This window comes from Pelobates fuscus, chromosome 8, assembly GCF_036172605.1.
Source record: "Pelobates fuscus isolate aPelFus1 chromosome 8, aPelFus1.pri, whole genome shotgun sequence".
Lineage (NCBI taxonomy): Eukaryota > Metazoa > Chordata > Amphibia > Anura > Pelobatidae > Pelobates > Pelobates fuscus.
In genome coordinates this window covers 137,655,583-137,681,198 of record NC_086324.1, presented here as the reverse complement: position 1 = coordinate 137,681,198, position 25,616 = coordinate 137,655,583, and the positions used below count along the sequence as shown (strand labels likewise).

The 25,616-nt window shown below is 40.4% G+C and overlaps 1 protein-coding gene across 1 annotated transcript in view; it reads right to left on the bottom strand.

The window, feature by feature from the left end:
* Positions 1 to 25,095, bottom strand: part of LMTK2 (lemur tyrosine kinase 2) — an 86,573-nt gene extending 61,478 nt beyond the window's left edge. The window contains exons 1-3 of the mRNA XM_063430342.1: positions 24,750 to 25,095; positions 3,718 to 3,842; positions 2,184 to 2,328 (exon numbers count right to left, since the gene is read on the bottom strand). Of these exons, the coding sequence (XP_063286412.1) occupies positions 2,184 to 2,328; positions 3,718 to 3,842; positions 24,750 to 24,849 (370 nt within the window). The 5' untranslated portion in view covers positions 24,850 to 25,095. The remainder of the gene's footprint in view (positions 1 to 2,183; positions 2,329 to 3,717; positions 3,843 to 24,749) is intronic.
* Between the last annotated feature and the right edge of the window lie 521 nt (positions 25,096 to 25,616).

Here is a 25,616-nt window from a genome sequence, read left to right as displayed (position 1 = left end):
CATATACACATACATATGTGGCGAAACCGACCTCGCCACGTGTCCTTGGAGGGGGCTGCTTGCCTGCCTCTTGCCTTTGGACTATGGACCAGACTTTATGGGAATGTGATACCCCAGATAGCTATACCATGGAGCCTATTCATATAATGAAAGACTATGGGAAAGACTTTAGCTCCATGGCAATTGTACTGTGTGAATAGGATCTGCGCGCTATTCGGTAGTTTTGTGCGCTCAGATCCCAGCTATCTGGGGATATGTGAAATGTCTGTGTGTTATGGTTAAAAAGTAACTTTCTGTATTTTAAAGTGTTTTATGTCTTTCTGTAACCATGTGGTTAATGGAGTCTGTCTCTGTGCTGGAGATAATTAGATTACTTCTCCAGCACAGAGAAGGCTCTGTAAAAAACAGTCTGAGCTGGGAAGCTAGGGGTTTTAAAAGATACTTTACTAACTTTTGAACCCCTGGTCTGATCCATGGCATTTTTTAATATGTTGTTCCCCTGAATGGATTGATTGTGGATATGTATTTTTATGTGAATGTGTATGGTTTTAGAGTTAGGAAAGTTGTGTAAAAGTATATTTTAAACTGTATGCATAATGGGATTATGTGTCACACTAAGGGGAGGGGATGTGTGGGAGGTAACATCTATGTCATTGGTTCTTTTATGCCTCCCCCTGGGTGTGGCCTGTATGTGTGAGTTGGAAATAAAAGCCAGGCTGGATGAGCCAGTCCTCAGTTCCTGTTTAACCCTCAAAATGAAGTGTCGTCTCGTTCTTGGGGGGAATTGGATTGTAAGCCGACTGCCAGGAGTGTAAGCGGATTGTATGCTTTTCTTGTTCAGCTGTTCCAGTTCGGAGTGTTATCTTGTATCCAGTTCGGGAGTTTGGTGTTCTGCAGTAGATGTGCCAGTCTCTCAAAAAGGGGATTATCGCCTAAACTGGGTTTTATCCTCTTGTAAGTGAAACGGCCCGTTACAACATATATACATATACACACACAAAAGACGTATATATATCAATCAACTGGAATAACACACAAATCACAGAAGAAGAAACAAATTATTACAGTGGGTGAGTCAGTCAGTGCACGTATCAATTAGGGTGTGTGTCTGTCAGTCACAAAAAGTGGCCTTGGCACTAAGTGATGGGGCAAATTTAAATTGGGGGATGCCCGAATTTAGTCGTGCCTAGGGCAGCACAAATCCCAAATACACCACTGATGACAGCCTCTAGATATGGAGTTATATGTGCATGGTAATTACTGCAGTTTCTCAATAACTGCAATAATTACTACTGCAGGGTTAAACTGACAGGGACAGTGTGTGCATGCACGTATTCTCTACAATTCAATTTCAAGAACTCTCCTTTTTAATCCATCTGCAAAAATCATAAGATTTTTTTATATATTTTAAAGTACCTCTTCCTGGAAAAAGTAACCAGATTTTCAATTGATGCAATTAAATGTATTAATAGTTGAAGACATCTGGAGGTACGGTAAGTTTTTTTTAAAGAAAAATAAAATAAATGAACAAAGTTCATCCACAAAGTTAAAATAACTGGAAACATTTTACCTAAATCTGAATTTTGGCTAAGTTTGCAAAAACCATGACAGATTGGTTTAAGAGCCACAGTAATACAAATGTATATACTTGCTGTTATGCTTATGTAGTTGCATAAACCTTTCCGAAAAAGTACATATAGGCTGACTTTAGTACATATTTCTCAGGTTGCATTTTTCCCTTGAGCCCTAAATACATGTAACATGAGTGTTCGTTGACCTCATTCATCAATAAAGTTACACGTTGTGAAGGCAGAGAAAAGGAACCAAGGAAAGATAACATGCTTATGTTACCACGAGAAGGAGAAGCCTGTACAGCAAACTATTGAATTTGCAACACGAGAAAATAAAGGCACACATCACATATAAGGGTCATTAAATTTTTTTATTTTTTTTAAATGTACTAAGCTTAGAACACACACACACGATCTAACTTCAATAGTCTAAAGATACCCTCCTTGCACATGTACCATGTAGGTCCACTTGCTGGTAGGTCAGTAAATTTATATCACACACCCCAATAGCCAACTTTCAGTTAGGTACGAAGTTCCCCAAAACATTACATTTTCCCCCCATTTAAGAGAATATAAGTAGTTATATATGGAGAAAATCAAATGCACACTTACCTTTGGGTGACTGTAGCTGTGTAGGGACTGTGAGAGAGACTGTTGGGACAGTTAATGTAAAAACATCAGCAGGTGACTGATTCGATGGGGTGTCTTCAGCAGGTGGTGTAAAGTCAATTTCATCATCAAAATGGTCTTCAAACTCCTAAAAATTAAACATTGGCTGTGTGTTAAGTTATTTTGAGGGGACATCAAATTTACACTGTTATACAGGCTGTACACTTACTACTTTACATTGTAGCAGAGACATTTTAGTGTTGACACATTAAGAGATATAATAAAATATTTACAAAAATGTGAGGGGTGTACTCACTTTAGTGAATATATAAAATCATTTATTTGTATTTGGGCACGAGTGTCCCTTTAATTTTATTTTTATTTATTTTTAATTCTTTATTTTTGCACTGATAGACATGCAATAGATTGACACATGTGTTTTACAAAATGTTTAGGAAACAACAATATAAAGGTATATACGATTGTAAGAGAGAAACTGTTGTTAGCACTGTAGGATTCATACAAATAATACAATTGTTTGCACTGTCACCAGGGTTTTTCTGGGTTTACTAATCTACATGAACTATTTACAGTGGCAGTGATTCGAGGATCTGGCTGCGTTAGCTAGATACATTTAACACCCGTAAGCTTGAAGACAAGTGTTTACACAGTTACCAGTGATTACGGTACATTCCTTCGTTACAGAACGAGTACGCCTTCCATTGCATGGAGCCTGTACTAGCTTAGAACAGTTAGCTATATCCATTTGTATATACTGGCTGGATTCCTGCCAGTCCCCTCCTCCTGCCGGGGTGCAGGTCCAGAGTACTTGCGAGAAGAAAGGACAGGAAGAAAGAATGTCAGAGAAAAAGAAAAAATGAAGACGGGGTATGTGGTCTCTTGGTTTGCTAGATCCAGGATCGTATCTATCTTCCAGTAAGCCTTGGTAGGGCCACCACCTATTCCCCTGTACCATATGTTTTGGCCGTATCCAATCTCTCAGGCCTATGTATCTGCCTGGTGTCCGATTTTAGCTAGGCGGGTAGAGAGAGGAAGATAACAGTGTTGCATAAAGGAATATAAAAGATGGATCCGGTGGTACTAGAAGAAAAAGAAAGGGAGGGAGAGGGAAAGAAAAAAAAAAGGGGGGGGGGGGCAACGAGGAGTGTTGTCCGGTCAATCCCTTGATCCATGGTAGAGTGTCCCTTTAATAATCATGTGATAATAAATTAGCATTTTACAGAACAAAAAAGGTAAATATTTTAGCACTGCAGGTAATTCTGGAATATCCCAATCAGCCATCAAATTGTACTTTGATCTCAGATACTGTGGTTTAGTTTTACAGTGGTTTCACTTATCTTGACACATTCCAAAAAGAGGAATGTCTGCTGTCACCAGCATAAAACCACTTTACAATGTCTAATTAGCACAACGCGTCTTCTGCTCTTAAGGATGACATTAAAGCTTTATGTGGACACATCCTCTAACAAAATGATGATATATGAATCAGTAATGTGTTAAACAAGTCTGCTCCTACCTTGAAGTCTATTTCCGTCTCCTTGCAACAGGATATACAGCTTACTAAGAGGACAACCAATGCAATGAAACTGCACACAGACAGTAGCATAGAAAACAATGGGACTTCATTAGCAGATACTTCCTCTGGAAGAGAATAAAAATAAACTCATTATGAGCATTTGCATAATTCTTACACCAGAAAATGAGTCATGAAGGCAGATGGTATATCAAACAAATATTCTAAATTAGTTCAGTTACACAGACATATTGGCTATTTCAGGTAGTTCCTTAAACTGTGCTATAATGAATAGTTATCTGAAAAGGCAGCACAGCTACTGGATTCTGTTGCTCTAGCCTTTGGTCCTAAAGTTTCAAGTGGACTGCATGAACCTGCTAGTAACAGCAAAATACTCTCTGCATGAGCCAGCCATGTCTCCCATTCGCATTCCTGATGATTGACAGAGCAGCAGCTCCACTTTATAATTACTAAACTAGGCACATATGTCCTGATTATATCTAAAGATGTACTCCAGGTACAGTCATGTGATCTTTACATTTGCAAAGGCAGAGGGTGATATTCACAATTTTAACATCCACATTATCCAAGTAAGCACAATCTGCATCAAGTAGCTGTAAAGGGGTAGTACTGAGTAAGCCAGGGGAACCTTGAATTTTGACCTGCCACAATTAATCCAATTTATGGTGTTTATCAAAAATCTAACATATTAGACGTCTCTATCCTTTAGAAAGCCTGGAATGCTAATGGTGCCTATGGTGATCCTTTAATTATTGGTGGAATCAGTTTATATAGTAAAGATGTATTTGTGGTAAACAAGTTAATTCAAATTACAATTAGCCTGTGGTGTCTGCAGTATTTGCTCAAAATGTATTCAATGAAAATCCACACACAGTGCTGTCCTTGAGATAAGGACACGTTTTGTTGTTTGGTTCCCAAAACGGCTTTAAAAAGTAACAAAAGGGGCACTCCAGACACAATATGAAACTTTTATGCATTTTACTATTTGTGACAAAACTATATACTTTATTCCCCAAGTTATTTTCCCTGCATTTGGTAGATGGATTTACCGAACACTGACCACCCCCCTGGCTCATTAAGTCCAAAGAAAACACAGACTTAAGTGCTCTCCCTGTGGAGCCACCGTTTGTATAATCAAACACCCCATGCTGGAGAAAACGGCAGCCATCTTGTCACACAAAAGCAAGCAGCGGGAGTTGGTCGTCGAGTGTCAGAAACTAATTCAGATACTTGTCAGATACGCGCGAACACTGGTCAAACTTCAAACGCCTGCTTCGTTCCACGACAAGCCAGGAGATCGCTTTTCGGTAGGTTTGTTCGCACGAACAAGGGGAACAAATGCTACCTATGAGCCAGGGGACTCATTCGTCTTTTTGTTCGGTTTGGAACTCCTAAACTTGACCGACCGCTAGCACTGAAACTGATTTGGGCAGACGCCTCATAAGCGGTCGGTCAAAACTTTACCCTGGTGGCGATTCCGCTGTATTCGTGGGGATCTAAGTTGGACAACTTGGGTGCTCAGATTCAAGCTATCCGGGGATATATTATTTGTAGGGGTTCCTCCATGTCTTATATGTGTTTTTATGGAATTTTAATATTTTATGTTTTATGCAAGGGTATCCTGACTAAGAAATTCATGGGCGGGTTAGGGGAGTGTTATTAGTGTGTTTGACTGTACCCCTGATGTGTAAAAAAACAGGCCATCTGGCCAGAACAAAAGTTTCCCATTGTACCTTTCATCAAGTATCGACTGATGTTTGGGTATGTGACAAACCAACCACTGGATATATCCTAATGCAACTTGGATTTTGGGAACGGACAAATCAGCGCTCCAGGCGAACGGGCTATAATCACCAAGTCCCTAGCCTTTCAGGAGCATACGAACGAATGGGTATGCAAAATACCAAACGTACGTTACAATAATAGATTAACTGCATTTATTTGCATGACTAATTATAGCTTTTGGAGGGGAGGGGCGGTGTGATTAGCAACATAATGGCTTTTTTGCATGGATGTTTGTGGAAAAAAGACAAAACATGTTGGAAGTAGCTACGCCAATTTTGTACCTCACAAATGCAGTTCTTTTTGAAGATTGAATTTTCATTTAGAATAAATTATGAGGATTTGTTTTGTGTTTTTTGGATGACATCATTTTTCTTTTTTAATATTGAGGGAGAATGATTACAGTATATTTTAATGGTCATTGCTTAGATGTAATGATAAAATTGCAATTGGCTAAGCTAGCTAACATATATTTGTCATGCCTGAACTACCGGTATTTCCTGGTCTCTTACGGGTTGACGGAGCCTAGCCACACCCTCTTCTCTGATGAGGTCTCCCCACGCTACATAATGCGACCGCGCCAGATACAAGACGCTGGATTATTGAACAGCGTTACCGCGATATCAAACCGGCTAAAGATTTTCTTCAAACCTCTACCTGTGAACCGAACCGGACAGGAAATCTACATACCCTCCTTCTCCTCTCCTCGACCACGGCTAGTATCTGGACCTTCCTCATCCTGTTTGCGAAACTTCCATCCCCGGAGGAGAACTCTGGGAACCTGATTTTTGCCCTTGGAAGCCAAGTAAATTGCTACATCCGTAATAAGAGCTTACCTGCTCTCGAGCCCGCTAAGCATTCCAGCTACAGCCTGCTCTCAAGTCTGTTAAGCATTCATGCAACATCCTGCTCTCAGGCCTGCTATCTCTAACTCCAAAACGAATCCCCTGCTTCAACTTCATTCTAATTTCCTCCGTTGCAAACTCCAATGTGCTATATTGAATGTATGTCAGAAGCTGCTTACTCCGTTTAAACAAACAGCGAAGTAATTAAAGATACAGTACCTTCATTATCCATAATTGAATACACAGTTCCTATTCTATTCTCTAATTATCCTAGTCAACAATCTAAGTCCTATGAGATCTGCAGTTGTGCTCCATCTCAATATATGTAAGCATTACAATATTCTATAATAGAATGTAATATACAAATTAAAGAAAAATTGAAAACAGTAATATAGATTAAAAGAAAACAAGAATTAAAATACAAAATATCAAAAATACACAAAAAAATGAAAATAGAAACCTATAAGTGCAAATAATGTAGGTTTAATGTCAATAAATGGAAATCAAATAATTTTTCATAGGTTTTCTCTGGAGAAAAACAGATGTTCCATTTCTACTAGTAATATAGCACTGCACAAAATATAAATTAATCCACAGAGTGACAGAACCATATCAGAACACAGCCTGGATGGTATAATGGATAAAGCTAAAAATGCATAAATATTTATTTAGGCCTAACTTTGTACATTTAACCGAAACACGTATAAAAGGTTGGGCGACTTTGAGAATAGGTTTATTTCATATATTTAATCTTGCAATTCAGATATCAGGCTACCTTTATTATTACTCTACAATTGTGAGCTTTATGCTGAAATAGGTCTATATTTTAGATCTATGGGTATATGTAGGCACACCATATTTTAGGGTGTGCTGAGGTTGTCTATGACAGACTTGGCAACCTTGTAGACACCCGTGTCTGTGATCCTATAAAACAGCCTCATGATACTAGATCCTTTTTTGTACTGGTCTGTTTTAATAGTGCCCATGAGAGTAGGGACCCTTTAGGACAGTGGTTTTCATGGCAAACCAACAGCACAGGTTTCGTTAGTATCTCCATTGGGGCATGAGGGAACATAAAAAAAAAATACAAATATACTGGTTTTGAAACCACTACTTTACAATATTGTGCCCCATGCTACTTCGCTCCTATTTTAGGATCAAAGAATTGTGTGCTTTGAGTGGTCTATCTTGATTGTTTTGTTTTGAATTCTTTGTGCTTTTTTGTTATCTAAATAAAGATTTACGATTTTTTAGCAGTATCCTTTATACCTTCTGTCTCAATGTGTTGTCCTTTTTTTTTTTTTGGATTAAGGCTATGATTACATTACCTTCATTTTGCACTTTACAGGGTCTTTATTTTCTAACTTAATATATAAATTAATTATATTACATTTTAAATCTTGCCAATACCGGTTTTCATCACATTAACTTTATACACTGGGTTGTGCGTGTGTGGTTTTTTTTTTTATGTATGGTAGGACATTAAAATGAATATATGGTCCCAATTCAAAATGCACTATACCAATATTATACACTATTTCTTTAAAATGTGGCCTAGTACATTGTACACTTTATATTGTGATTATAATTTATAGAATTACACTTAACTATTGTAAGTTACATGTAGAAATGTTCTGGCATGATAAGTGTTTTATAACGTATCTTTAAATAGTGACTGGATGTAATTTAACCACTTTAGTAAGAGATAGTTACCACGGTGTTAAGAGGAGTTAATTTCATTGTTATCCACCGAGTGATGCAAACCCAACACTCATTGGTTATTCAAGATTTAAACTTGCCTATATAATATGTTGTTCGGTGCACTTTAGTTTATAGCTTGATAGAGACATTTGATGGCTTAAAACCCACCACTGAGCCTAATTGCTATGTGCTAACGACTTTGTTTTTCCTCTACTGAGGGGTTCGCTCAAACAGGAACTTTATCTCCGGCACAATCTCGGATGTATTTCCCTGTAAAGTGACAATTCTCTTCTGCGAAAAAGAGGGCTTAAAAACTTGGTAACTTTTGTAGTTTGTTTATAAAATATATGATATCGATACTATAAAAGCAGGCCTAGAAATAGTAAGACATGCTGCATTCGTGAATTGCAGTTTTTGCAGAACAAGTGTTTATTGGGTGAATTCTGTGGAGTTACTTTGAAATCAGTCTAGCAAATATATTCCTATGTTACTGTTGACAAAAAAAAAAAAATACAATATGCATTTAAAGTAACTATCATTAGGTATACAAGCCTATATTCCTAATGTTTTAGTGCCCCTTTCCCTAATTATAGAGGTCACCATGTATGCCATAGTAAAAAGCTTTTATTTTTCTTATTTTTTTCCAGCGTCAATGCTCCCTACGCACCAATTACCTCTCCTCCTCCCACTCATGGAGAAGGGATGTCCTCCTCAGCAATTGACCAATTATGGTCCTGATGTGCATGTGTGGCAAGTGCTGCGGATCCTAGCTTCATCATAGAAAATCATTGAATCCATGCTTTCCTATCAAGGGCACATGATAGTTTTACTCAGTGGTTTGCCTCCAGTGGGTGTCAGTATACACTGGAGGTGTGTTAAATCTTTTAAAGGTAAACATTTCAGTTCTGTAAAGACAGCAATGATGTGTTTGTATTTTACCTTGAATGATTAAAGTAAAAGGATCACTACACCCAGGTCCACTTCTATGAGATGAAGTGGCCTGGGTGACTTTCGTGTTCATTTAACGTTTCCAAAAGAGTGATTACAATAACAAAATATACACACACACACACACACTTTTATTTTAATTATATGATAGACAAATATTTCAAACACAAATAAACATATATGCCTAAAAATGCAAGTCAACAAGTTAAAATAAATGCCTACTTAGCTCCTCTGTAAATGAAACCTCTGATGTACCTGTGTATATATTGATATATTGTAGGTCATTTGTTCCTTTATGTTGTACTTCAAGCTAGATAAAAAACTATGCTTTATAGTGGAAAATGTGATTTATCTGTTACATATTAGCTAAATAAGACAAACGCGTACTTCGCTTTTTTTAGAATGAACCAGTTTTTATACACACTGGAATGTAGAATCATACCTAAGGTTTGAGGCCAGTCTGGGGAAGGGGGAGATTCATGACATTTTATTTGCTGCAGTGAGCATTCTGATCTTACTGCAGTCTTTTGCTGACATTTCTACAGCTTTTATTTATTTATTTTTAACAGCTGGTTATGTATTTTCCTCATTTATCACACAGGCGTCCGTGGAGCTTCCCAAATTTACACTAAACAAAAACAATGGACAAATCCATTGCTTCGTATTTTAAGACAAAGGCGTAGAGACTTCCCTTTTTAATTCAAATAAAATAAGGGGTGGGGGGGGGGGGGGGGAGGAATAAATAAGAAAATACATAACTTAACCCCTTAAGGACACATGACATGTGACATGTCATGATTCCCTTTTATCTCAGAAGTTTGGTCCTTAAGGGGTTAAGGTTTTCTGAGGATTCTGCAGCATCAATTTAAAAGAAAGACTGTTATGCCTCGTTTCCACTGAGCGGATCGGTTCGGGTTGGTACAGTTTGGAAGGTTTAGAATGGACCAGCCCATTCTGGTGAGCGTTTCCACTGCAAGTCAGACCTTCAGGGCCATGCAGGGTTTAGAAAAAATGCTCTTCCTGTCCACCAATCAATGGATTCTATAGTAGTTCCACCCTAACCGAACCGTTCCATTTTCTATGGCCCTACATCTGAAGCAGGACCCTGAATGGATCGGTACGGTTCACTTGTATGGACCACTTTCATAATGGAAACACCCAAAATAGCGAACCGTACCGAACTGAACCGAACCGATCCGCTCAGTGGAAACGAGGCATTAGCCATCCATACAGCTTTTGTACCATTAAAACCCACAATAATGTAAAGTCAGGAAAAGTTATAGATGCACAAAGGCAAATATGGTGTAAAATAAAACACACCATTGAAAACATGTTTAATCAATGCTGCACTCCATCTCTGCCAATGTATTATAAGCTTTATTCAGTAGTCAAGGAAAAAATAAAATAAAGCAATGGTGTAAAAAATGTGAGTGGGTTTAACCAATTCACAGTCATCAAATTCATTTAAACAAAACACAATTCACATGTTTCACAGAATGAGTGTACTACAAGAGTTTCTGCCCACAAGCACAGTGATGGGAGAATGACTAAATCTAATTTTAAAACAAAGATTAGCAATTGTTAGTAGGATAATGATGTTCTCTTGAATACACAGACTTCAGAAATTCCAACAGGTGGGGGGAAATAAGTGCATATTATGCTACAATAAAATGGGGGGAGGATAACTGCAGAGCTTCTATTTCATTGGGGTGCCTATGCAGTAATAAAATAAACATATGCATTAAAAGAACACTATAATGTTAGAAATACAAAAGTATAATCCTCAAACAATAGTGTCCCTGAACCACAAACCTATTGTCTGCCCCTCCAAATGTTGGGAGAAAAAAAAAACAGGCACACTTCAATGAGAAAGTGGTTTGTGTGACTATAGCATCCATTGAAGCAATTTTTGGTGTATAGATAAACTTCCTAAGCAGGAACTTCAGTATGCTCTCTTGACATTTCACATCTTACAATGGAGGGGGGGCAGGATATTTCTGGCATTCCAAAAGAGTTGTAGTGGTTATGATAATGTGAGTGTTTAAAGGGACACTATAATCACCTGAACAACTTTAGCTTAATGAAGCATTTTTGGTGTATAGAACATGCCCCTGCAGCCTCACTGCTCAATCCTCTGCCATTTAGGAGTTAAATCCATTTGTTTATGAACCCTAGTCACACCTCCCTGCACGTGACTTGCACAGCCTTCCATAAACACTTCCTGTAAAGAGAGCCCTATTTAGGCTTTTATTGCAAGTTCTGTTTAATTAAAGGACCACTCTAGGCACCCAGACCACTTCAGCTTAATGAAATGGTCTGAGTGCCTGGTCCCTCTAGGATTAAACCTTTTTTTTTTTTTTATAAACATAGCAGTTTCAGAGAAACTACTATGTTTATACTGAGTGTTATTCCAGCCTCCAGAGCCTCTAGTGGCTGTCTCATTGAAAATCACAGTGAGAAGACGCCAGCGTCCATAGGAAAGCATTGTGAATGCTTTCCTATGCGACCGGCTGAATGCGGGTGCGGCTCCGGCCACGCATGCGCATTCAGCCGATGACGTCGCGAGGAAGGAGGAGAGGAGGAGGAAAGTTTCCCGCCCGGCGCTGGATAAAGGCAAGTGTTTAACCCCTTCCTCTCTCCAGAGCCCGGCGGGAGGGTGTCCCTGAGGGTGGGGGTACCCTCAAGGGCACTAAAGTGGTCCTTTAAGATTTTCTTATCCCCTGCTATGTTAATAGCTTGCTAGACCCTGCAAGAGCCTCCTGTATGTGATTAAAGTTCAATTTACAGAGAAAGAGATACAATTGTTTAAGGCAAATTACATATGTTTGAAAGTGAAACCAGTTTTTTTTCATGCAGGCTCTGTCAATCATAGCCAGGGGAGGTGTGGCTTGGGCTGCATAAACAGAAACAAAGTGATTTAACTCCTAAATGACAGTGAATTGAGCAGTGAAATTGCAGGGGAATGATCTATACACTAAAACTGCTTTATTTAGCTAAAGTAACTCTGGTGACTATAGTGTTCCTTTAACACGGATTTAAAAAAAAAAAAAAAAAAACACAGCAAATAGGAGTAGTTTACAAACATCCATTAGGTAAAGATGTGTATCAAGCCTTTTTCAAATGCAAAGTAACATACGACAGGCAGACAGAGTAACGGAGGGTAGGCTTATTACTATTCCTGGTGTGTCTACAAATCTCAAACAGCACAGAAACATTATCAAGAGGCTGAACACCAGGAAATTGCACCACATTAAATACCAGCATGAACAATGAACATAGAGAAAACCATCTAAAAACAAAACGTAACAGAAATGTGGTTTGGAAGCATTCTTCCTGTTGTATGGGTATGGCCAATCATAAAAATGTACAGAGATGCTCAAATGATACTACGTTTAATGTTTCAATAAGAGAAACAAGGCAAGTCATCCAGTTCACTACCTTCAAGCACACCCAATGTCTTGTGACAACCAAGCAATACATTATTTATGAGCCCAAATACCTATTCTTTCATGCTTATCCTTTTAATCTAGTTCTTACCTTTAGTCATACCTGGAGATAAAAGCATAGAAATATCAAATATTAACATCCCACTATTAATGCAAGGCATCTTTACAGCTACCCATTTTCTGTCTTGTGCTGTGGTATTATTTAGGTCTTCATGATGGACAGTACTATGTGATGAACAATACAAGGTGCAGCCATATGCTGGGTTTTCATAAGATAAGCAAAGTGTGGTCATGTAAAACATGGGCAGCAGCATCCAATGTAATATATTCCTTAAAGAGTCCACCCTTGAGGTCTGACCCTCCTATCCTACAGGTTTTTTCCTTTTAACTCGAGTAATGTGGTGTACAGCTCTAGTTCTAAAAGCATGGTACATGTACTCCAGTAAGCATGTGCACCAGTCAACTGAGTATAAAAGTGGTGTCCTGCAACCCTATGACAGGTAGGCAGATCAAACATCTACCTGCCTGGTCCAGTGCCTCCTCATTATAGCAAGAGGGGGTGCTGTATGTACCTCCTATGTGACGTTACTCTCAGCTTCCTTACAGTATCGGCACTTAATTACTCAAATTGCTGTTGAGAAATTCCCATGGCAACACACAAGCGTACAAAGACACACACACACACAGATCAGCCACAACATCATAGGGATATTTGAGCACTAGAAATACAAATCTGTGCAATGCTTTCCTGTCGGGATATTATGGACGTGAGGACGTCCAGCATCAGTTGACCAAAAGTCACCTAGCAAGCAGGAAGTGCCTCTAACAGGCTCTAGAGGCAGTCTTAGTCCTGCAATGCAATTATTGCAGTTTCTTATAAACTGCAATAGTTAACATTACAGGATTAAAGGGACAGGGTCACAGCACCCAGACCACTTCAAAGGTGAAATGGTCTGGGTGCCTAGTGTCCCTCTAACCATTAGCCACAACCTGCCCAATATTGTGTAGGTCTCTTGTGGAGCCAGACCAGCTCTGATACATCTTGAGAATGTGTCCAGTAACGTGAAACACGTTCAGTTCCCAGTTTCATTTTGGTCTTTTTTGTTCTCAATGCTCTACTTTTTTGATGCCTACTGCAGAGATGTGTTAGTTACAATTCTTATCACTGCTACTTATTAAGGTGGGCATGCCTTGTTAGTAATATTTTAATTAGCTGCACTACAAGGATATTTGTTCTCCAGATGTATTTTCTCTCTCTTTATTCTATTAAGTTCTTTTGAGTGTGTTAATGTTATTATGTGAGAGATTTTCAAACTTAGACGCCCATGTCACTGACGCTGTTTCACAGATTGTCCTTCCTTGCACCACTTTTGGTAGGTACTAATCACTGCATACACGGAATATCCCACTAAACTTGCTGTTTTGGAGATGCTCTGACCCAGTCATTTAGCCTTCTCTATTTGGCCCGATTTAAAGTCACTTTGATTTTCCAACACATGTAATTCAAAAACTTACTGTTCACTTGCTGCCCAATATATCCCACCACTTGACAGCTCTTGCTGTAATGATATAATGAATTATTCATGTCACTGGTCTGTGGCTGATCAGTGTATATACACATCAGTCCGTAGCCATATACAAAGTATACCCAGTCCGGCCTGGGATAGGGTTACTGCAACAGCAATAGCCTGGTTACAGGATCTTAAAGGGACACACGCTATACGGTAGCTACTACAATGAACTGAGAGCCAACAAATACTGTTAAATGGTATGAGTTGGCATGATAATGCAGAGGGATAGACTTTTACTTTATGATACCAATTTAGGCAACTAGAGCTGTGTATGCCCTACACATGAAGGTAAGTATCAAACTGTTCATAAACGACCATACGGATACACAATATCGGATCACGCAGACATATCTTTCACAGTCTTTAGGCAAAATATGTTGCCCACTAAATTTATCAGTGGCCTGTTTTGACAATGATTATTGTAACCAAATATTTTCAGTACATGTTCCCTACACATATGGTTATAGACATTTTATCCCATTAAACTTTACAGAACATACAGTAATTTTTATTTTCACTGTCTTGCTGTTACCATATTGTGTTTGGGTTAACGTTTGTACTTAGCCATTCCAATATAGAACAATGTATTTTTCACCATTCCTTTTATAGAAGAAGATTAGAAAGAGAAAACATGTCCAGCCGAACTGTGTGTGTATGAAAACTGCTTGCAAGAGTCTGATTATAGCAGAACAGGCAGACTGATTTAAATACAGACATCTAATACCATGTATTGTTTGTACCAGTCTCCCTGTTAAAAGGACATCAAGACAACCTGATGTATAAGCCTGCATAGAGTTTGCCATATGGTACATAATTCCATATATTATATTTCCCACAAGTTTGAACAACACTTCTTCAGTGACTTGAAATTCAACAGGAAGCGCTCATTCAGTAGTCAGTTATCTCAATGTAGAATACTGCTCTGGAAGCCAAAAATACATATATGATGTCTTAGTTTGTTCTCCTAGCCTCCCGTTTAAAAATGGAATGGCCCCCATAAAGCCGAATAGAGATTTCAAAGCGAAATAAGTGAAATTTAATTTTGGTATAGGGCAGGGGGTAGGCAACCTTCGGCACTGCAGATGTTGTGGACTACATCCCCCATAACGCTAGCAAATATAATGGGAAGTGTAGTCCAAAACATCTGGAGTGACGAAGGTTGCCTATGCCTGGTATAGGGTATGCAGAGAACAATTGAGTGGTGTTAAATTGGGACAATACAAACCCCCCCACACAATTCAGCCAATTTTGCTCTACTAAGACACTAAAGGGAAACTGTTGGCACTCAGACCACTTCAGCTCATCAAAGTGGTCTGGGTGCACACTCCCATCACCTTGAGCACTTAATTATTGCAGTTTTTATAAACTGCGATAATTACCTGCTAGGGTTAACAAGTTTGTTTTCCTGGCTCTATAGTTTCCCTTTAAGTAAGATTGCAAGTATTTTTAACAAGTACTACATTTTTATGCATTGCCTTAAAAGAATACTCCAAGGACCATAAATACTACAGCCTGTGGTAGTGATTATAGTGCCAAGAGTAATTAAAACCACTATAGAGCAACTTAACTTTCTTCGGTCCCACACAGAAATGCTGTCTGTGCCTTTGGAGAATCCAGCCAGCTCCACTGGGCTAAGTAAGGTCGCACTCATTGAACCAATGAGCAAGGTCCTATATCGAAGCCACTTTGTTCCATGAAGACATCTGGCTTCTCCAACAACAGAATGCATGCAAGCACCCGGGGGTAGGATGGGTACAGGCACTCCTGGGACCATAACCACTATAGAGGGCCCTCTTCATAAAGCATAACGAAGACAAAGGCATCAACCAATGGAAAGGAAAGGAGTGTCAAACTCAAAATGCCAAAGGATGGATATATAAACAGTGTCCTTTGGCCTAGTATGAAAAGGAATGAGAATAATGTCAGGGCTTGTTGCAACTATACTACTATTAAGTAATCTGGAAAAAAAAGCAGCTAGCATACAAGTTTCAGATTGCCATCTAAAAAGTAATAAAATATGTAAATTTGCACTCAATGTGCCCCCCTTCTCTGTAAGACTAAGTAACCAGAGTGCACATTTAAAGGGACTCTATAGTCAGCATATAAAAGCAAGAAAGACAGGTCCCCCAGCCTTCCTTCTTGCTTTTATATGAACTTTCATTTATTAAAAATAATTTTCGGAGCGTTTTTATATTAAAAACTTACCTCCGTTCCAGCGCCGCCTTTTTCATCAAAATGACGAAATCGCGGGGCCCAATAGGACGCTTCTCTGAGAGAAGCGTCATCGCGATGTGGTGCGCATGCGCGGCTTCGCGCTGCACCAATCGGGTTCTTCATAGAGCGGCATTGACAGCCGCCCTATGAAGACACAGCGCTTTACCGTGCATGTGCGTTCGCAAGCTGAGCTCGCTGTGTGCCCGCCCCCCTCCTACTCCAAACACTATATATAGTGTAGCAGTGGGTGGGGGCCCTAAATACAAAGGGGGTGGGACCCTAGTCACCCCTCACCCCCCCCCCAAAAATAAAATATCTCCCTACCTACCCCCCTCACCTTTAACTAAAAACCTGTAAAAAATAAAAATAAATAAATAAATAAATAAATAAAAGCAACTTACAATTCGATGTTTTATTTCTTCTAAAATCTTTTTTCAGCCCCCAAAAAGGCCAAATAAAAAAAACATAATAACCGACGCAATTTAAAAAAAAAAAAAAAAAACAAGCGCAAAAAAATTAAATCCATGTTCACCCATGGAGGGCTCCGCGCAGACTGAGCTCTGCAGGGCGGGGAAGGCTTATAAAGCCTTGCCACGCCCTGCAATTAGGCTAAGAACACTGATTGCTTGGTTTAAGCCAATCAGAGTGCTCTGTCATTTTACACAGCGTGGGAAAATTCCAAAGAACTTTCCCACGCTGTGTAAAATGACAGAGCACTCTGATTGGATGGCTCTTTTTTTTTTTTTTTTTTATTGCGTCGGTTATGGTTTTTTATTTGGCCTTTTTGGGGGCTGAAGAAAGAAGATTTTAGAAGAAATAAAACATCGAATGGCAAGTTGTTTTTGTCTCTTTTTTTTTTTTACAGGTTTTTAGTTAAAGGTCCCTCCTCCTTATTTTTAAGGGTAAGGGGGGTAAGGTAGGGAGATTTTTGTTTGAAGGGGGAGTTAACTAGGGTCCCCCCCTTTGTATTTAGGGCCCCCACCCGCCGCACAGGGGTGGGGGCCGGGGGGGACAGTAGGTCCCCTTATTGTTATTTTTAGGGCCCCCACCCACCACACAGGGGTGGGGTCCGGAGAGGGGGAGGACAGTAGGTCTCCCCCCTCATTATCTTCATGGCCCCCACCCGCCGTCTCCTCCCCCCCCCCCCCTTCAACCACTATTGTGGCCAGAAAGAGTCCCTGTGGGTCCTCCTCGTCGGTTTTCAGCTGTCAGCTCAAGCCACTCCCACCGCAGTGATGACAGCCTCAGCACACAAAGCACGTTCACAGTGCTTTGTGTGCTGATAGCACGTCTGAAGTATTCACCCATGCGTGAATACGTCAGACGTGAACGAGGCCTTTTTAGGGCCTCTGAACTCTGAAGTCCCTCTGGTGGCCGTCTGATTGACTGCAACAAGAGGTGTTCCAAGCTTCCAATGTAAACACTGCATTTTCTCAGAAAATACAGTGCTTACAAGAAAAAGGCTGCAGGGAGCTGTAGCACTCACCTGAACAACCTCATTAAGCTGAAGTTGTTCAGGTGACTATAGTGTCCCTTTAACATGAGAAGAGAGGGGGAAATAGCCATAAATTTGCAAAAACAAGAAGCAGAGTACAGTTAGATCCAAGCAGACAAAATGGAAAACCAGAGACTACCAACGTTTGCTCTCTGAATAAGTCACTGCCTTTATCTAAAAAAAAGAAAAAATTTACACACACACTGTATATGTGTCAGATTTCCTCCCAAATGCTTACTACAGTTGAGTCACTGATTACTCATTTCTGCATGCAGTCGATTTTACATAATTATAGGATACTACACCATAAAGTCTATTTAATATTAACATAGGATATCTATGTAAAGTAGCAGGTGCAGAAACTTGGTGCTACATAAAGCTTTGCGAGTATTTACTATACCTAACTTCATATAACATGCATATGATAAATGGCATTGCCAACAAGTAACTATGACAGAAGGATTCTGATGCCACCAAATTGCTTCTAAAAGCAGATCTGATTTTTACTGTATTGTTGCAAGTCAATGGGATCCAGAAGTTCATGTTTCAATTTGCTCATAAATATCTGTCCAAACCCCTATATTTATACAGTCACTGAAAAAAAGTGTAATAAAATATATTATAGGCCGCTTTATCGCCAATCGCACACAGCCACTAGTACGCTTGGAACACTCTCTCTCTTCGATGGACCGGTGGGAGTCATCCCGGTCCCCGCCAGATGGCGAACCCAAAGCCCAGCACCCTCTGACTAAGCCTGCGACCTCTTCAAGCAATGCCTCCAAAACGGCGGAAGCTTGTAAGTCAGCACTGCAAACAAATCACAAGCCTACCAGGTCGGACACTTCATCCCGGTCCCCACTGGGAGAAGTGACCCACACGCAAACAAGAGGACAAGCCGTAAGAGCAGTCCTGCAGACACACGACCAAGTCAACAGGGCGGAGAATGCATGGCTCCCACATTCCGGAGACATACTCGCCTGGCTGGACAAACACTTTTGGGAATTCTGGCGGCAACTACGAGCAAACTATGCCCACCCGCACCACCACAGCGCAGGGGAGCCCTGAAACATAGCCGCAATGAAAATAGCGCAACCACTGGGGGCGGACCGGAGAGGTGAGAGCCAGATGACACAGAGGTCCCCCTCAGGCCCAGCGATCTCACAAAAGCCTGTCCCGTCCACTCTTGGCCCACCCAGGCTGAAGGCAAAGCTGGGAGCAACCCCGAGACATCGCCGCCACACTCAGCGGCCGACCACCTGCACCCCTGCCACTCCCAAAGGGAGAGAGCTCTGGCCCCTCGTGAAAGCCAGGACCGTGGCCCTAAGATGTCGGCCCTGCTACTGGCCCGGGGCAGGGGGATGGACTTACCTTGCTCCGTCCGAGCCGCCAACTCCGCTCTCAGCCAGGCTCCCTGCGACATCCACCGCGAACAGAGGAATGCCACACCACTGTCTAGCAACTGGGCAAAGCCCAAGGGACTTACGCGGAGAGCAGAGCACAACCATAATGGACTATACACGTATGTACTACAGATGCCCATCCAGGGAATCGGTTGACTATGACTCTGTGAGATAGCTGCTGGCCAAGACAGGTCACCGACCAAGGACTTTGACTACAGAATGCTGACCAGCGCTTTAACGGCATAAAAGTGTACATGTTTTGTTTTAGTTTAGGCTCGTTGCCCACCTATGCTACATACCTCTTCCATGTAATAACTTGCAGTCGACTAGCAAACTAATGCAGAGTACCTAGAACTAGCCTGTATCACACATTTGAATGCTTATATTTGCATAATCTGAAACGTCCAGTAGACACACACACACACACCTCTTTTTTTTTCTGCAGATAAGCACAGTTATCAGTGATCTCCTTTAGTAACTTTACTACTTGTGGTATTTGATGCATTTTTATTATCATTTTAAACTATAATATTTGTCAATATGTCTATACATAGCTGCAGGCTTAAAACAGTATTGTTCTTTAAATGTCAAACCTGGCTTCTTCTGCTATAAGCAATCGAGAATTGTGAAAAGTTTTTGTACCCTCAGCCATTACTGCTACGGATGCAGCCAGGCAGATATCCCATATCACCAGTTTACCCAGGAGATATACCATGCATTGCTATGGATATATTATGGACAAGCATAGGCAGGATAGATCACCCAGGGTCCTAAACCCGACCCACTTATTGCAGTCAGGGGAGACAGGGATTCACCTGACCACACAACTAACCTGACTACTAATGCCTAAATGCTGTATTTATTTTACTACACTGTTAGACCAGACATGCCTAGCATCTAGCAAGTTTTACTTTACATAATCTATGTCAGGAAAGTTTAGCCAGACGCACAACGACTTTAGGGAGATGACTTGTACTCACGCAACTAAGCACTAACTTCATTATTCAATATGTTGAAGCATATCAGTCTGCTTAATGTATAAACACACAACATGTTATATATATATTCAGATTTTCCAACAAACATAAAATGTGCAATGTTTTTCAGTGCCTCACCTATGTTATAATATGTCTCATATTTGCTTGCACCAGCTATTATGGCAGTGCAGGCATGTTTGTTCCCACTATGCACAAATAAAAGAATTTAAAAAAAATAATAATAGTATTATAAAGCTGTGTGCCAAGGACAGATGGTATTAGTGTCTCATGTTCAAAGGTTGTACACAACTTATGATAAAAATAGCATGTCAAACAATGAAGGCTACAATGAGATCCATTTGAAAATAGATGTGACCCATCTGGCTGAATGCAATTACAAAAAGTACTTCATAGTGAATAAAGTGAACCACAGAAGAATTTACCTGTAGAACTGAAAATAATCGAGCCCAAAAAAAAAAAAAAAAGTCTAGATTTGCTATAACAAATTTACCATTTAGTGACTCCAGAATATCTGACGATTAAAACAGTTCACACTTAGTGGTTTTAGCACTACCTTCTACTTGAGTTATGCAGATAACAGTTTCCAATATTTTACCAACTGAATTACAATGAGAAAACCCAGTAAAAATGCCCCCTTATCCAACAGTAAAACTCTCAAACATATCTAGCTAGATATAAAAAAATAAAAATAAAACAAAACACCTGTGTCATCTGTCTACTGAAAATATAGATGATATTCGTAATTTTCATTCAAAGCCAACATATCGAGCAAACTGCATTGAAACTGGGAGAAGATAAAAAAAAAAAAAATAACTATTAAATGAAGTGTTTGGTACAATAAGCTTAATTTGATAAACTTGGTATTTTAATAGTATTTTAAACAAAACAATATACCTGACACAAACAGGTTTACCCTGCATGCATACCTGCAAAGAGAAGTCAAAAACATTCCTTTTCCTGGAGAAACGACAGGAAGTACCAAGAAATATTTGTTGCCATCTAGATTGGAAACATTGTTTGCTGCATTGATTTTTATTGCTATGGATATCAGGGTACAGATAAAAATAAATAAAATAAAAAAAAGTACAATAGATAAGTGACTTGGAACTATAATGCAAAGAGGATAGTCATACAAACGGTGAAATTAAGAGGTCATGGGCCTTAGTACAGCATTTTGTGATTATGTATTTTGCATACATCCATGATTAACGTGTAACCAGCTACAAAATTTATTACACAGTTAAAGGCAACTCTACAAGACACAAACACCCTGGCCTTGGTGCCACCAAAACGGAGCAGTGAAACTGCACTTAAGAAGAATCAACAAGTCATTATAGATCAGATCTTCTGTGCCCGGAACTTTCTGGTATGTTTATTCATTTGAAGGAACACTCCGGACACAATCCCAATGAAGTTGTAATTGTGCCTGGAATCCTGGTGACCGTGTTATCTTAAAGGGTTAAACCGTTTATAAACAATTTAACATTAAAACTGTTGAGACAGCACCCATCTTCTCGGCCCCTTTTTCTCTGTCCCAGCCAGTTGCTTCAACGAGGAAGTGCCTTCGACACCGATGATAGACTGGAAAAGTCAGCTGACACAGGCTATCACTGGCTTCCAATTGAGAAAAAATGCACACAAGAGGTACATACTGTAACTAGATTTTCCCGCTAGACCACTCATCTGTGATGAGATAGAAAATCTAGAAGAAAATTACTAAACAGTTCAGTTTTTCTTTTTTAAAATGGACACTAGTCACCAGAATAACTAAAGCTTAACATAGTTGTTATAGTGTCTATAGCATGTCCCTGCAGACTTTTTAATGTAAATACTGCCTTTTCAGTGAAAGGGCAGTATTTACATTGGTGCCTTGGTACACCTCCTGTGTCAGTCACACAGACAACCACTAGAGATGCATCCTGTGTCAGTGCTGCACTGGCATTCAGCGCCTCCACGCTCTGCATGGAAAAGCCCCTTAGAGATGCATTGATTCAATGGACCTCTATGAGGAGATGCTGATTGGCACAGCCTCCTAATGATTTCCTATGGATTGGTTGAGATCATCAAATTTGATGATGATCTCAGCCAAGGAGGTGGAGCAGGGGCAGGGGCAGCCACGACAAAACCCTGATGGCGTTAGTAAAAAAAAAAAAAAGTGAGTTCACACTTTTCAAACTAAGGACAGAGGGCCCTAAGCAATAATTTCAGATCTTTAGTGTCAGGAATACATTTGTATTCCTGACATTGTAGTGTTCCTTTAAATTCATAAAGGTGTGGGCTAGTCCTTCTGACTGGCAAAACTTAGCAATATTTTTTCATGCGTGGCGATGACTTATAGAACAGAGATCCAAAACTTGAAAAAACTTGCAGGGGAAAAACTCAAGGAGGAATACTACTAACAAAAGAACAGCATAGCCAGTCATAATTATGAAGAAATATAAAAATGTAACCTTACACAGCTGTTTAAAACGAATAACCAATTGTGCATCCTAAACAACTCTAAATAATTTGCATAGAACAGAAACGTTAAACTTTGGAACTGTAGTCGACTACTTTCCATGACACACAGCTGACTGTTTGGCTCATGTGGAACATATTTCCCAACAGTTGAAAATTCTACATTTAGTCAGCAGGGAGGGATACTGTGTTTTATGCAACCTTTGGTACTCTAGTAGATTACGGAATTAAATATATTACCGTAATTTTAGTATAAAGAGAGCGGTGCTTTAAAGGAACATTAAGCACCATAACCACTACAGCTAGCTAGAGAAAGAGAAAAAAAAAGCTCCTGCTTAGGTGCTTCCAGCTTTCCATCATTGGTAGAGGATGCAGGGAGTTGCACCAGGCAGACCCTAGGTAAAAACTAAAAAGTCAAAACAATCAAACGCAATTTGACTCCTTACAGCAACATAGCACTCTTGATGTCATAACAACTACAGATAAAGGGTTTGGAGTAAGTTATCAGTTATACAAGATTATTTGAAGCGTAGGTCTTGTCCAAACTCTTACTATGCACCTGGTTCAGGAAGCACAACTTTTATAATGTGATGTTACAGATCCATCAATAACTACAAAGAAAAGTAACAGTACCCTCAAGCTTTTCGGGCTACAATTTCCAGTTATTGATAAATGTAACAGGCAACTTATGGTACTGTAAGTCCAATAACAGCCTGTGGGAACCCTGAAATGGAAAGAAAGATTGTAGATCTCAAATAGCTACCTTATGATACCAAGTCCAGAGTTTACCACCAGTACTCTACTATTGCCTGACACTGTTTGAGGATGTGCAATTTATATTCTCTGGTGGGGTTATAGTAATTTCAATCATAACATCTGATGAGCGCAAGAGGCTTTTGTTTATGGCATTAATGAAAAGGCTTGCAGAATGTGCCCTAAGTTGTATCTTAATTACAACTGATTCAGGATATTAAATTCCTATCATCCGCACCTAAGAATAAAATTGAAGTCCTAATGCACGGGCATGTTGCCCCCATGGGGTGTGAGTGAACAAAAATAAATGACATAAAAAGGATATATTTTCACACCACTATTTTACATTGTTTCAGTAAATCAAATTCCTATTATCCTCTCCTAAGAATTGTGGGAATTAAAAAAAAAAAAAAAAAAATGGTCTTATGACTGCACCAGCTTAAAATATATTATTCACATCACACTAATGATGATGGGAGGGGGGGGTGGGGTGTAGTTTAAACCTGCCTTGGGGCTAGGGGAAAGTCCAAAACATACAGAGAATTCACCTCCAGAACATGTACATGCACCTGTTCAAGGAATAATAACTAAACTGATAGTGTGTGATGAGACTTGAAGTCCTAGCAGCTAAAAGTAGGTAGGGGAAGCAGGTTTTTATCCTAGATAGCTGATGTCCACGATATGAAGTTGAATGGCTGTCCCAGGCTACCTTATCTGCACCTGTTTCAAGAATAACTATACACTAACAGTGTGTAATGGGAGTTGCAGTCCTATCAGCTAAATGAAGGTCAAGGGCTCTGTCAGTGTTCCTTACCTGCACCTGTTGCATGAATAGTAACTCGACACTGATTGTGTGATTGACATTGCCATCCTAGCAGCTAAATGAGGGTAGTGGAAGCAGGTTTTTAACCCAGCTAGCCAGTTTCCATGGTATGGAGGTAAAGGGCTGTCTCAAGAATAACCCTACACTAAGGGTGTGATGGGAGTTGCAATCCTAGCAGCTAAATGAAGGTAGTGGAAGCAGGTTTTTAACCCAGCTAGCCAGTTTCCATGGTATGAAGGTAAAGGGCTGTCTCAAGAATAACCCTACACTAAGGGTGTGATGGGAGTTGCAATCCTAGCAGCTAAATGAAGGTAGTGGAAGCAGGTTTTTAACCCAGCTAGCCAGTTTCCATGGTATGAAGGTAAAGGGCTGTCTCAAGAATAACCCTACACTAAGGGTGTGATGGGAGTTGCAATCTTAGCAGCTAAATGAAGGTAGTGGAAGCAGGTTTTTAACCCAGCTAGCCAGTTTCCATGGTATGAAGGTAAAGGGCTGTATCCATTTTCTTAATCTGCACCTGTCCCAGGTATAATTACACTGATTGATGTGAGTTGCAGTCCTAGCTGCTCAGGGTTGCTTACCTGCACCTGTTTCAGGAAGTGGAGCCGCTTGGCCTCTGCCCAGAGCCAGTATGATGCAGAGAGCGAGGCCCAGGGGGCGCAGTGCCGGCTGCCGTGCCATGTCAGAGCCGGGCGGTGTGAGGGTCTCTGGGGGGGTTACACAGCGCGGACACCGGCTGACAGACTGGCTATAACGGGGGGCTGCAGCACCAACACAGTCCGGGGATTCAACACCGCCCGCCGCTGTCACCCAGACACCGCCACGACATCCTCCCGGGCCTGTCCGTCACCATAACCCCCAGCGCGCTCATAGTGAACCGGCCTCCGGGCCAAACACTGCGACCAGCACCCGAACCAGCTTCACCACACAACGGCCGCCATGTTCTCTGACATCGCAGTGGGCGAAGGCGGGAGCTACGGAGGGAGGGGGAGGCGGCTTCCGATTGGCAGAACCGGCGGCCAATAGGAACGCGAGCCTGGTATCTGTTTTCACCAGTAAAAAAAAAAAACCTGGGAAGGGGGCGGGGCTTGTCAGTCAAGGTGAGAGCAGTGATGTCACTGGATGAGTTGGGTGGAAGTGAGGAATGTAAATGGAATGTGGAGTAAAGATTGAATACCTGGCCTGATGGTGATCAACAAGGAAATACAAACATGAGTGGACTCTGGGGGAAAATATATATATATTATTATTATTATTATATATACTGTATTTATATATACACCCCTCTCTCTCTTTATATGGTGCTTATTCTGGGGCAATGTACAATAGGTAAGCAAACAGGCACTAGACTCCCTCTAGACTAGAGTTAAGGCTCCTTTGAACGCCCTCTGTTCCTGTGCGTCTAACTCGTAGGTTAGGCCACCTGTTGTACGAAATGTGTTGGCTCT